Source organism: Microcaecilia unicolor, chromosome 7 (assembly GCF_901765095.1).
Source record: "Microcaecilia unicolor chromosome 7, aMicUni1.1, whole genome shotgun sequence".
In the NCBI taxonomy this organism is placed as follows: domain Eukaryota; kingdom Metazoa; phylum Chordata; class Amphibia; order Gymnophiona; family Siphonopidae; genus Microcaecilia; species Microcaecilia unicolor.
This window is the reverse complement of record NC_044037.1, coordinates 120699331-120713615: the sequence shown is the minus strand read 5'-3', so window position 1 is coordinate 120713615 and position 14285 is coordinate 120699331. Positions and strand designations below refer to the sequence as shown.

The following is a 14285-nucleotide window of genomic DNA, read 5'->3' as shown; positions in this document are numbered from 1 at the left end:
CCAGAGACAGAATAACCCAACCATCTGGCCATTCTATCATCTGCCTATTCACTCACTTAGCTAATCAAACATATAATCTATTCCAATCATCTACCCACCCAACAAGACATGCTATAGGGAACAGTATAGAAGTGGTGAGAATGGGGGAACTCAGAGTGCCATAATTTTAGCACTGTTCATTTTCCCCAGCTCTTCCTCCTTTCTTTCTGTTTTACTAGGAAACAGGACTATTATAAGCATGAGTGGTCTGTCCTCCTGACTGACCTCACTCTGCAATCATTGGTAGAGGAAGATATTGTGCCAACAATCCCAGCTGAACCACAGGAGCTCATAAATGACATACGGAAGACAATCCGCCAGACTAGGCTGGAAATCCAGGAGGAGAAGGTAAGTCAAATCAATGAAATTCAGGAGAATTGAGGACACCCAGTAACATCTATTAATTCCCAAGATACTTTGTTAGTGTCTCCAGTTTACCAAAGCCAAAATGAATGAATGAATGCCAGGCTTGCAGGTTAGGAAAGCAGTGAGAGCACTGCTATTTCCTTGACGTTAACTGGGGTTTTTATATTTTATGACTGTATACCATCTTGATTGGCATTTTGGGCTGTCAAGCAGAGGGTACATAAAGTTTTATAAATAAATAATTCTTCATATACTGGCAGGGATTCAGTGGGCTGAGAAAGCACCAGAATAAGAAGACTGATAGAGATAAAGAGGCAGAAAACCAGAGGAAGAGAATGAAGCCAAGAGATACAAGAAAGCAATGCAAATATCTTGAAAATTGTTGTGTAATTATGGACTTTGCATTAGTTTCTGGGTGGAGCCCCTGAAAGAAAAGGAAACGTCACTGGGTCTGTGTCTATGGTCCCTGTTCTCTACCTGTGTATAATGAGGGTGCTCTATTTTTAGGCACCTATCTGAAGCCTATTCTATAAAGCAAAGTAAGCGCCTACTTTTCTTTACAGAATATTAGTGTAGTAATACAAATATGTGCGTATAATTCAGGCGCAACTACTCACACCAGCCATAGAACTGGTGTAAATGCTCACACCTAGATTAATGAAAAATGCTTGTAAATTATAGTGTTCTATAATTTACACATGTAATTGTTCACCCCGCCCACACTCCACACATATGTATGCCCACCTGCAAATCACTCACCATCGCGTTTAGGCACCATTTTATAGAATAGCTTGTACAGCAGCATGGGGTGGGTCAAAGTACAAGCACACAAGCAACAAAAAGCAGCACTAAGAGCCTTCAAAATAGGGATGTCTTTAATTCATGGACCCGACACAGGCCGTGATTTGGCGCACAGCGCCTGTGTCAGGCATCATTTAGAGAAGTAAATTGCAATCACAACGAACCCAGCCTCAGGGTTATAGCTCATAAATGCCCAGTGAAATTGTGCCTTTTAGCACTCTGGTTTGGCATCTTTTGTAGAAATGGTGGCAAACCAGAGTGCTACAAGGCACTACACTGGATGTTTTATGAGCTATAACCCTGAGGCTGGGTTCGTTGTGATTGCAATTTACTTCTCTAAATGACCCCTGACACAGGCGCTGTGTGCCAAATCACGGCCTGTGTCGGGTCCATGAATTAAAGACTCATCCCTATTTTGAAGGCACTTGGTGCTGTTTTTTGTTGATAGAATAGTTTGTAGCCAGAATAATGGCAATTACAAACAGATGTGCATAGTGCCAATAATCTTATCATTTACATGCATTCTTGGTGCCTAAGGGGACCTTTTACTAGAACTTAGCTCACACTAAATGCTAAGAAGCTCATAGGTATAAAATGGACTTCCTAGCATTTGGCACATGCTAATTACTTTAGCATGTGCTAAGCTTTAGTAAAAGAGCCTCTAAATGTTTGTACCCTCCTTACAGAATTACTTCAAATGAGACTTTTACCTTTCATTTCTTTAAGAAGCAGAACAGGGGACCAGTGAACAAAGTGTTGGAGAAAACTAGGAAGAAATTACTGGACAGTGAACTCTGGCTAATACAGAACTCCCCAACAGTGCCACTCTGCATCCACAGCAAGATTGGCAAGGTGAGTGACTAAGCAAGTCTTCCAGCAAGAAGGTGCTCCTACTACCTACCTAGTGCCAATCGTGCAATCATCATTACTGCCACCTAGCTATCTAACTACCACTCAAACATTTATGGGGTAATTTTATGAAGGATTATCATGCATAAAGGCCTTTTTTTTATGCATGCAAAAAGTCTTTTATAAAATTAGTTAAGGAGGCGTAAATGTCCACGGTTTCAATTTAGGCATAATTTCTGCTAGTCGTGAAGAACCCTCCAAGTGTCCATGTGTCTTTATAAATACTAGGGGCAAAGCGGCAGAAATCACACCTAGCATGAAGCCACAGACATTTACACTTGCTTGGTAGCAGGTGTAAATGTTTGCATAAAGTATATTTTCTAAAATACATGCAAAAGAATTCTATAATCTCTGAAACAGAGGACTTTAATGGCTGAATTCATCGTTGCTCATGCTTTTCCCATACTTTGCTCCACCTTGTCACCATGCATACTTTTATGATGTAATTCCTGGGATCAGTGGCGTTCCTAGGCTGCCTGACACCCGGGGTGGATCGCCGATGCGCCCCCCTCCCCGGGTGCAGCGCAGCCCCCCCCCCCCCCCCACCAGCGAAATTACCCCCCCCCCCCACTGGCGAAATTACCCCCTCCCCCCGGGTGCATTTTTACCTGCTGGGGGGGGGGGGTGCCATGTGCCTGTTGGCCGAGTCCGCTCGTTCCCTCCCTGCTGCTCCCTCTGCCCCGGAACAGGAAGTAACCTGTTCCGCGCAGAGGGAGCAGCAGGGAGGGAACGAGCGGACTCAGCCAACAGGTGCATGGCACCCCCCCCCCAGCAGCGTGCACCCGGGGTGGACCGCCCCCACCGCCCCCCCTTGGTAAGCCACTGCCTGGGATAATTTTATTCAAGGAGAAATTAATTCTTATCTGCTAATTTTCTTTCCATTAGTCCCTCCAGACCAGTCCAAGTGCATGGCTATGCTTTCTCCTGCAAGCAGATGGAGACTAAGAGCCACTAACTAGTGACATCATCATTTAAGAATCTTGTACAGTCACTTACTAATCAGCATTTCAATAATAAAGCAGATAGGACACAGAATAGCCTGAAAAACCCTAGAAACAAGAACTAACCAAAATGAATAACTTACAAACATAACTAGGCCATACCACAAATACAGAGGATACCTTTAGTTGCAGCAAACACGGCCCACTAACTTCAGATTCTTCATCTAGCTTAAATCTATCAGAGAGTGTGTTCTAGACTAGTCTGGAGGGGCTAAAGGAAAGAAAATTGGCAGGTAAGTTCTAATTTCTCCTTCCTTGGCATCCCTCCAGACTAGTCCAGATGCATGGAAAGTACCAAGGCAATAGACTTTAAGGGTGAGAACCAGACAAAAACAGTCCTCAAACCACTAGCACAACAAGATACATCTTCTGTTGCTTGGACATCTAATCTATAATGATAGGCAAAAGAATTCAAAAATGACCACATGGCTACTCTACAAATTTCTTGAGGGGGAATAAGCCTGTGTTCCTCCCACGAGTAAGCTTGTCTCCTTGTAGAATACACTTAACTCTGAAGGAATCGAGTAACCTTTCAGTGAGTATGAGTCTGGAATAGCCTCCTTTTCCCAATGAGCTGTCATTGCCTTAGAGGAGACCTCACTTTTCTTTTTCCTACGAATAACACATAAAACTTGTCTGACCTGGAAAAGTTTTCCATCTTTTTCAAATAACAGTGCAACACTGTCCTTATATCCAAGCAATGAAGCATGTCTGACTCCTTGTTCCAAATTCTCAGGAAACACTGAAAGAAAAATTGACTGACACCTTCTTTGGGAGAAAGGAAGGAACCACTTTCTCCCATGACCATGACATGACTAAAAACAGCTCTTGATGAAGCCTGTAAGTCTCAAATTCTTCTTGCTAAATAATTCACCATTAAAAATACAGTCTTTAAGGTAAGAGTTTTTAAGGTGGCATCCCTCAGAGGCTGAAATGGCACCTCTACTCACATGGACAGAACTAGATTCAAATCCCAAGGAGAGACCATTGAATGCTTGAGAGGGTTCAACAATGTAACCCTCCTCAAGAATCAAGCCACATCCATGTGGGACGCCAGGGATCAGCTGCCAGCACAACCTTTATGTAAGATATTTCCGCTATCTGCAACCTCAGCGAGGCCAAGGCCAACCCACTGTCCAAACCATCCTGAAGAAATTCTAGACTCTCTGAAACAGAAGAATTTAATGGCTGAATATGTTGTTGCTCACACTACTGTTCAAATACTCACTACACTCTGACATACATCAAAGAAGTCAATGAACTCAATGAAGTCTCTATAACATGAGAATAAATAGCCTTTTTTCTACAATCTTGTCCTTTTAAGAGCCAAGCCATAACACAAAATCAGCCTGCATTGGAATCAGACCTCATAACACGAGACCTTTTCAAGACTGCAACACTATCAGCATGTCCACTCAGAACTGTGTGCGGTCTTCATGCCAAGTCCTTATTTGCAAATCTGGCACCACTAGCACTACCAGACTCCACTGGGCCTCTGAATGACTCGCTCCAGCAGTGGCCATAGAGGGAATTATATATAACAGTTGTCCCTAAGGCCATGGCTGAATGAGCCCATCTAGGCCTTCTGCCCGACAGTCATGCCTTTAACTGAAAAACCTGGGAACCTTGGCATTTTATTTATCATTTATTATTTATCGTTTATTATTAGATCTGATGGAAACATACTTGTGTATCTCCATATGTGTCTTATCCAAGGTGGAGTACAATCTTACTTTCATAAAAATTATGTCACTCTGATGCCATGAGATCTATCACTAGTGTCCTTGAACTCTGTACTAAGGCTCTGAAGGCATCATCTGCTAAACTCCATTCTCCGGGATCTAGGGTGGGTCTGCTGAAGAAATTTACCTACACCTTCTACATTTCCGCTAAATGGGCTGCAGAAAGATACAACAAGTTGTGGTCTGCCTAGCCCATCAAAATCTTACTTTTTTTGCTACTTTTTGGCTCTTTGTTCCCCCCTGGTGATTGAAATAGACTACTGCTGTGGCATTATCCAAAATATATATGCTGCCCTGTTTTACACCAGCTGCTGAAAGGATTCCAGCACCAAGTGCATGGCTGTTGACGACTGATTGGCCAAGAGGTCTCCTCCATGAGCCATCATCCTTAGGTCACTTGGCCCTGACAATGATTTCCCCAGCCCTTGAATCTGGCATCCATTATCACCAGCAGCCAGTGCAGCATCTCTAGACTTATACTTTGCCATACATTCGACTCCTGCAACTCACCAAGACAGACTGCTCCTAGTCTCTCCTCTCAAGGGGAGCATTTCCTTCCACTGTTGGCTCTGAGGGGACCAATGTGACAACAAGGACCTCTGCAGTGGGCACATATGGTTCTGGCTCAAGGAACTAACTTCAAGGTGGCTGCCATGGACCTCAAACTAGAAAGCAATTCCCGGCCATTAGCTTGAACTTGAGTAACTTCTGTATATGATCTTGCAATTTCTGCTGTATTTCTGTGGTCAAAAACTTTCCCCTGCTGATATTGAATAGGGCTCCCAAATGCCATATTGTTTGATCTGGGATCAGCTTGCTCTTCACTGAGTTGACCACCCAGTCCAGTTCCTCTAGAAAGTGTAATATATGAGCGGTGGCCCCCAATATGACTTTGTTGTTATGACATCTAAATACAAATGGACCAGTACCTCTGCTTTCCTTAATGTTGCCATTGTCACCACCATTACCTTGGAAAATTTTCTGGGAGCCGTGGAGGGGCATAATCGAACGCGAACGCCCATCTCCATGGGTGTCTATGTCTGAAAACAGGTATGTGAAGAGGCAGGACAGACCGTATTATCGAAAAAGATGGGCGTCCATCTTTCGTTTCGAAAATACGGTTTGGACGGACCAAATGCCATGGATTTGGTCCCTTCTGAGATGGGCGTTTTATTTTTTTTTTGTGATAATGGAAACTAAAAATGCCCAGCTCAGAAACGTCCCAATCCAAGCCATTTGGTCGTGGGAGGGACAAATGTACAACACTACCATAGCTCTTAGGGGTGAAGGGGGCAACTACATGTGGGTACAGTGGGTTTTAGAGGCCTCCCATTTAACACCACAAGTGTTATGGGTGGGGGTGGGGGGGGGGATGGGCCTGGGTCTGCCTACCTGAAGTGCACTGCAGTACCCACTAAACGTGCTCCAGGGACAGGACTTGTTGCTGCTGTATAACCTTGGCACAGCAGTTGACACCTGAAGACTAATCTCGCTGAAAACGTCCTTTATTTGAATAAGCACCTTTACTCACAGTTAACTGCAGATCAGAGGTTGTGCCCCACTGGCAACGAGTCTCTCTGGTACTGAGATTAGCAGTAGTAGGTCCGAGCTGGCAGAATGGTGTACAATGCCCTCTTTCAGCAACATTCAAGGTAAGAACTAAGGCCCAGATGCACTAAACGTTAAGTGCTGTAACGTGGCTAACACATGAAAGGGATCTAAAAGTGTCTTACACAAATGGCCACTACCTCATGGACTACCGGAAACAAAACAGGGCACACTCTGACCCAGTAAGCAGAGGGAAAAGCACCATGGGAGTAGAGCCTACCAACTACCAACATCGTGAGCATTTAACACAAGCTAATGGAATCACGGAGCCCACTACCCTACACCCACCACATTGCTGATGTGACTCTGCAGTGCCCTTAACAGAAAAGGTGTCACACTCACCCGAGACCCACATCAGAATCAGGGAAAGGGATATAACACATTCTGCTGTCATGGAGGTGGGTATGGCATTTGAGGCTGGCATACAGGCTGGGAAAAAAGTTTGTAAAGTGGGTTTTATTTAGTGGGAGGGGGTTAGTGACCATTGAGGGAGTCAGGGGAGGTCATCCCCGATTCCCTCTGGTGGTCATCTGGTCAGTTGGGGCACTTTTATGGGATTTGGACCTGAAAAAAAAGGGTCCAAATAAAGCAGACCAAATTCTCGTCAAAAACGCTCTTCTTGTTTTGATTATCAGCTAAAGATGCCCATCTCTCCTCGGCCGATAACCACACCCCAGTCCCACCTTCACCACGCCTCCGACATGCCCCCATGATCTTTGTTCGTCTCTGTGACGGACTGCAGTTGAGGACGCCAAAAATCGGGTTTCGATTATACTGATTTGGGTGCCCACGGGAAACGGACGCCCATCTCCCGATTTGGGTCGAAATATGGGTGTCTTTAACTTTCGAAAATAAGCTGGATAGTCAGACCACATGGCAGTGCAAAAAATTGGAAGTGCTTCCCCAGAAATGTAAAACATAGGAACAGCTGATGTTCATCACATATGGAGATACACAAGTATGTTTCCATCAGATCCAATGATATGAGGAACATACCTCACCAGACTGCCCCTATGATGGACCATAGTATTTCCACTGTCAACACCCTGACTTGCATGAGCTCTAAAATAAGATGAAATGTCCATTCCTTTGTGGGCAATACGAAGTAAATGAAGTATCAACCCATTCCTTGTTTATTTAGAGGAACTGGTACCACTGCCTGAAGGTGGATCAGCCTTTTGAGAGCTGCCTTGACCGCTGCCACATTTGTAACCACATGAAAGGGCAATTCTAAGAAGTTGTCCAGAAAAGGACAAGCAAACTTTTGAGCATAATTGTCCTGAATAACTTTGAGGACACACTGATCCAAGGTTATTTGGGTCCACCTTCAGAAGAAACACCTTAGGCACTCCTCTACCAGAGGACCTTGAGTGTAGACCCCAAAACCTCACTGTGTGGACTTGTAAGGGTATCTCCAGTGTATCATCCTTTCTGTACTGAGGGCTATGAACCAAACTCTGACTAGGCCAGGATCCATCTTTTTAGGACAACACTGTCATGGTTACTACTACTACTACTTATTATTATTAGCATTTGTATAGCGCTACCAGACACACGCAGCGCTGAACACCTGATACAGAGAGACAGTCCCTGCTCAAAAGAGCTTACAATCTAAAAAATACAGACAGACAAGACAATTAAGGGCGAGGGAAGTACTGGGTGAGAAGGAACAAGGGGAGGGCAATTGAGTAGTGGCTAGGAGCCAAAAGCAGTGGTGAAAACGTGGGTTTTCAGCATAGATTTGAAAACAGGTAGAGATGGAGCTAGACGTACAGGCTCAGGAAGTCTATTCCAGACATAAGGTGCCGCGAGGGAAAAGGAACGAAGTCTGGAGTTAGCAGTGGAGGAGAAGGGGGACGACAAGAGAGATTTGTCCAGTGAAGAAATGTAGGGAGAGATGAGAGTGGAGAGGTAATGGGGGGCTGCAGAATGGATGCATTTAAAGGTCAGTAAGAGAAGTTTGAACTGTATGCGGAAGCGGACAGGGAGCCAGTGAAGTGACTTGAGGAGTGGGCTAGTGTGGAAAATAAGTCGTGCTGCAGAATTTTATCATTTCTATAGCGCTACAAGGCATACGCACCTGAATGTTTCCTACATTTCTACACTGCCTGCCAGCTCAAGGACACACTGGCATTCCAGAGAGCTTCTGCACTTCATCTTTGGGTGTGAAATTGGCAACAAGACAGATTTACAGTGACACAAATATGAGATAAGGCTTGTAGGTCTCCTTATTTGTGCCGGCATTTGCAGGGAGTATGTCTGAATCAACTATGGACATCACTGTTTTCCAGGCCTGCAATTTGTCTACTGGATAGTAGGAATGCTTGATCTGATTGGGCCAACAGTTACCTGAGGACAGTGGACAGAAGTCTAGTACTGAAGTTGGTGAAGAACAAAAAAGAAGAGTTTTGGCGCAGCAGCAGAGTGGATTCACAGGTGATAGCTCTGGAGGATAGACAGAATCCCTGTGCCTTCTAAGTACAAAACCCCTCTGTATAACAACATTACAGAGAAGTTTAAGCTGAGAATTATGGCTTCTAATCTTATGCGAGAGACCAGCTACAGGTGCTGGTGAGATCTGTAACTTATTTCTATAATAACCAGATGCTTACTGGTTGGCTTACTGTGGACACATCTTCAGCCGAAGGGTAGAATCCTGTCTTTCATTCAGAGACCCTGCTGTGAAGCAAGTGACTTGTGATGGTGAGAAATCGGGGTTCACTCCTGTAGTTTGGGGACAGTTAATCACTATTTCTAGTCTGCCAAAGACTGTGTTAGCTCTCATGGGCATGGTTTATTAGCCAAATATTTCACTTTTAGCATTCTCTTCTCAGGTATAATTCGTAGTATTGTAACAGAATATATATATGCAGATATCTATTTTTGTGTAATTCTTATTTTGTGTGCTTGTTTGCCATTTTGCTAATTATTATTATTTTATAAATAGATATATATTTTTCCACTTTGACATATTTCTTCATTGGGTACTACTACTACTACTACTACTTAGCATTTCTATAGCGCTGCCAGGGTTACGCAGCGCTGTACAAGTTTAAACATGGGGAAGGACAGTCCCTGCTCAAGAGAGCTTACAATCTAAAGGTAAAAACTATGTAGTCAGTGTAGGTATCAGGAATGGGAAGGTGGTTAGGCACCAAAAGCAAGGGAGAAGAGATGGGCCTTGAGTAAGGACTTGAAAATGGGCAGGGAGGGCGCATGGCGTATGGGTTCAGGAAGTCTGTTCCAGGCATAAGGTGATGCTAGGCAGAAGGGGCGGAGTCTGGAGAAGGGTACAGAAAGGAGTGATTTGTCCTGGGAGCGGAGGTTACGGGTGGGAACATATGGGGAGAGGAGGGTAGAGAGGTAATGGGGGGCTGCAGATTGAGTGCACTTGAAGGTCAATAGGAGAAGCTTGAACTGTATACGGTAGCGGATCGGGAGCCAGTGAAGTGACTTGAGGAGAGGGGTGATATGAGAGTATCGGTTCGCGCGGTAGATAAGACGTGCGGCGGAATTTTGGACAGATTGAAGGGGGGATAGGTGGCTAAGCGGGAGGCCAGTGAGGAGAAGGTTGCAATAGTCAAGACGAGAGGTAACGAGCGAGTGGACGAGGGTTCGGGTGGTCTGTTCAGAGAGGAATGGGCGAATTTTGCTAATATTATAGAGGAAGAAGTGACAGGTCTTAGCTGTCTGCTGGATATGGGCAGAGAAGGAGAGGGAGGAGTCAAAAATGACTCCGAGATTGCGGGCTGAAGAGACGGGGAGGATGAGGGCGTTGTCAACAGAGACAGAAAGTGGGGGAAGAGGAGAAGAGAGTTTGGGTGGAAAGACAAGGAGCTCAGTCTTTGCCATGTTCAGTTTCAGATGCCAGTTGGACATCCAGGCAGCGATGTCTGAAAGGCAGGCCGAAACTTTGACCTGGGTTTCAACTGTGATGTCGGGAGTGGAGAGGTAAAGCTGGGTATCATCAGCATAGAGATGGTACTGGAAACCATGTGATGAGATCAACGAGCCCAGGGAAGAGGTGTATATCGAGAAAAGAAGCGGTCCAAGGACAGATCCCTGAGGGACCCCAACAGAGAGCGGGACGGGGGTGGAAGAAGAGCCATTAGAAAATACTCTGAAGGTGCGGTGGGAAAGATACGAGGAGAACCAGGAGAGGACGGAGCCCTGGAACCCAAATGAGGACAGTGTGTCAAGAAGTAAATTATGATTGACGGTGTCAAAGGCGGCAGATAGGTCGAGGAGGATGAGGATGGAATAGTGACCTTTGGATTTGGCAAGGAACAGGTCATTGCAGACTTTAGAGAGTGCTGTTTCTGTTGAGTATAGTGGGCGAAAGCCGGATTGAAGCGGGTCGAGGACGGCCTGAGAGGCGAGGAAGTCAAGGCAGCGGCTGTGGACAGCACGTTCAAGTAATTTGGAGAGGAAGGATAGAAGAGAGATGGGGCGGTAGTTGGAGGGATAGGTGGGGTCAAGTGATGGTTTTTTGAGAAGTGGTGTGACTACAGCGTGCTTGAAGGTGTCAGGGACAGTGGCAGTGGAGAGAGAGAGGTTGAGGATGTGACAGATTGAGGGGTTAACTGTAGGAGAGATGTTGGTAAGCAGATTGGTGGAAATGGGATCAGAGGAACAGGTGGTGCACTTAGAGGAAGAAAGAAGGCGAGCAGTTTCCTCTTCGGTGATCTCAGGGAAGGAGGAGAAGGTACTTACCAACGTGAAATGAAACCTGTTTCGTGTTCTCTAATAACCTTCCTTAGACATAAGAGTCCTGAGAATTGCTATCTCTATCAGAGTATTACTAGGTTCTATGACTGTCTGATCTTTCCTAAGCACTTTTCACTACAGAGCTAACCACTCCAGCTCCCCCTGTGAAGGCCTCTTGTCCTCCTCTCCTGCTTCCTCAAAAGAGCTAACTCCACAATGAGAAACACCCTCACTGGGAACCACTCATTCTTCCAAGCCTGTATCTTTGGCCTCCTGGAAATGACTCTTGCCAAGCGAATGCACCCAATCTACAGTGATTCTCTGGGAGCCTTGACATCTTGGATTCTGTCAAACTCTTCATTTACTTCTCCAATTCCTCACCAAATAACTTTCCTTTGAAGGGAAACTTACTGAGCCAACCCTTAGAGGCTACATTGGCCAACCCATTTCTCAGCCACAAGGAACGGCGCACTGCTACCAACAGTGCCATACCCTTGGCTGATGTCTATGGTCATAAAAAGCATCAACAAGAAGGCACTGCCCATTTTGAGCTGAGCCAATTCAGACAACCCTTCTGGACTGCCCCCCATGGTCTCTTTGGATAAATATTCAGTCCACCAAAAACAGGCTCTGGCTACTAATCCATCATATAGTGCCGCCTGCAAGATTACAGCTGACACCAGAAAGACCTGTTTGAGCAATGTTTCCATGTTTCAGTCCTGTACATCCTTCAAGGTTGCACCCCTTTCCACTGAAATCGAGCTCTTTTTTATGACTGTAGACATTAACGCATCCACCTTTGGGAGATGTAATCTCTTGCTTCATCATCAAAATGGAGCAGCAACATATCCAGGAATTTTTCACAGAGTGTGCATCTCCTGCCCCTGCGCTCCTCCCCCCCCCCCCCCCCCCCCCCCCATCCATGCTTTCAAATCACCTCCACTCCAGTCTTGCCCAAGCAGCAGCAGTGGTGCTCATAGGCTGCCCTGCACCTGTACCAGGACTTTCTCTCACTCTGAACCATCCTGCTCTTCAAAAAACAGGAAGTCTCATCATAAGGGATAGGATGATTCAGAGTGAGAGAAAGTCCCGATGCATGCACAGGCAGCCTAAGAGTGCTGCTGCTGCCCGGGTGAAGACTGGTGCAGAGGTGATTTGACATATGGGAAGCGGGGAATTACAGAGCTTTGCCAGGAATATTTTGCAGATCAAGTTCAGAGGCGGTAAGAACAGTGAGATGAAATCACTTAACTCTGATTTTCTAACGGCTTTCAGACCGCGACAGGTACCTGTTTCGCTGGGGCTTTGTCAAGAGATCTGAGCCTGTATAGATCTGTTGAAGAAAAGCAAGCAATCAGCATTCATGTTGGTCAGTGGACTTACAATTCTCTCGTGTGTGGCTCCAACTTACGTGTCAATGATTAACTGTCAGTGTATTCCGCCAGAGATTGTGCTCCAGTGGCGGTGGCGTTATTTATACTATATAGCCCGGAAGGGCTGTTGCCGGATCTGATGGTATTTGGGCGACAAATGCTGTTTTGCTTACATGTAGCATCCCTAGTGTATGCTGGTATTGAGGCCATTGGGTTCCAAGGATTGCAAACAATATGTCCAACGAAGTTCTTTTTATAGAAGAATCCTATTGATGTCGCCTCCTCGTTTTGAGGGAATCACACAATCAATCGCCATACACTTCAAATCTTCAAATTTGTGTAGAGACTGAACACAGAGCTGTACTAGCGGAGCACCGGGAAGCTTTTGAGTAATGCGGGAACAGTGTTCTGTCATTCGTGCCTGCAGGGACCTGCTGATTTTGCCTACATAAATCTTGTGGCAGGGACAGCTGATTATGTAAATTATGTTGCTGGATAAACAAGTTGTGTGGTGTCTGAGGAAGTACACTAACAGTTAATCATTGACGCATAAGTTGGAGCCACACACGAGAGCCACTGACCAATATGAACGCTGATTGCTTGCTTTTCTTCAACAGGTCTATACAGGCTCAGATCTCTTTATAAAGCCCCAGTGAAACGAGTACCTCTCAAAGTCTGAGGAGCTGTTAGAACGTCAAAGTTAAATGATTTCATCTCACTGTTCTTACCGCCTTTGAACTTGATATACAAAATATTGTGTAGAAGATTAAAATATATATAAAAATATCAAAAAGAATATACTTAAAAGGGAATATACTTAAAAACATTTAACTGGAGGAGGGGGTTTTGCCTCTGATAACAACTATCACAAAAGGGCAGTTACTCAGCCATTGATTGCTGACTTTAATTGTCGCACGACTCCTTTTGTGAAATTATGAGGCTTTTTTTCCCCTTCTAACTAAACTTATTCTGAGACGAGCGTGGACTGATATTGTCTATTTTCATTTTTATCTGTCTCTGTAATGGCAGCATTTCCCATCAAAATTGGCTCTTCCATGGAAGAAGGCCTTTCAGCTCTGCCGGGCCTGTGGACAGTTTCTGTGATCAACACCAGCCTGTTCATGGTTAAGTCACCCTCAGGAATAGCCCCAAAGCTCTGTTTCCCACACATGCAGCAGTTGCTGCTGGAGGAACTTGTTCAGAGGCTATTGCAGATAGCACAACACTGTTCATGGTCTGACCACACAGCCATGCACAATGGCTTGACTGAAACTCAGCCTGCCAATACAGTGCTCCCCCATCCCAGAAAGCCCAAAGCTAGCCTGGTCCACTTCTGGTGCCAAAAAAACTGTAGGCACCCCTGCCACCAATGCTGGCCTTAGCTGCATTCACAACTGTGCTCAGTGAGTCCTTTAAATATTATTGTATGTTTTTATTTTCAAGATGAGTTGGCTTCTGATCCCAGAAGGGCTTTTCAGGCGCCCTCATAGGAGTTGGGGGGGGGGGGGGGGTGAGAGGACAAAGGCAGAATCAGCAGACCCTTGACAGCAGTGGTGTACTGGTAAATTTTTAACAACAGGCTCTCTCTCCGGTCCACCTTGGTGCCCCCCTGTCCACCACTGTGCCCCCCCCCGTCCACCTCTGCGCCCCCCCCCAAAATTGCAGAGCTGGCTATAGCCGTGGGGGGGGGGGGGGGGGGGCAATGCATTACTCTCTCCAGGAAAAAAAATTAAATGATC

General features: G+C 45.5%; 1 protein-coding gene across 1 annotated transcript in view; it reads left to right on the top strand.

The window, feature by feature from the left end:
• LOC115474784 (breakpoint cluster region protein-like) overlaps positions 1-14285 on the top strand; it is a 262364-nt gene that overhangs the window by 144346 nt on the left and 103733 nt on the right. The window contains 2 exon segments of the mRNA XM_030210439.1: positions 219-387; positions 1933-2058. Coding sequence (XP_030066299.1) covers positions 219-387; positions 1933-2058 — 295 coding nt within the window.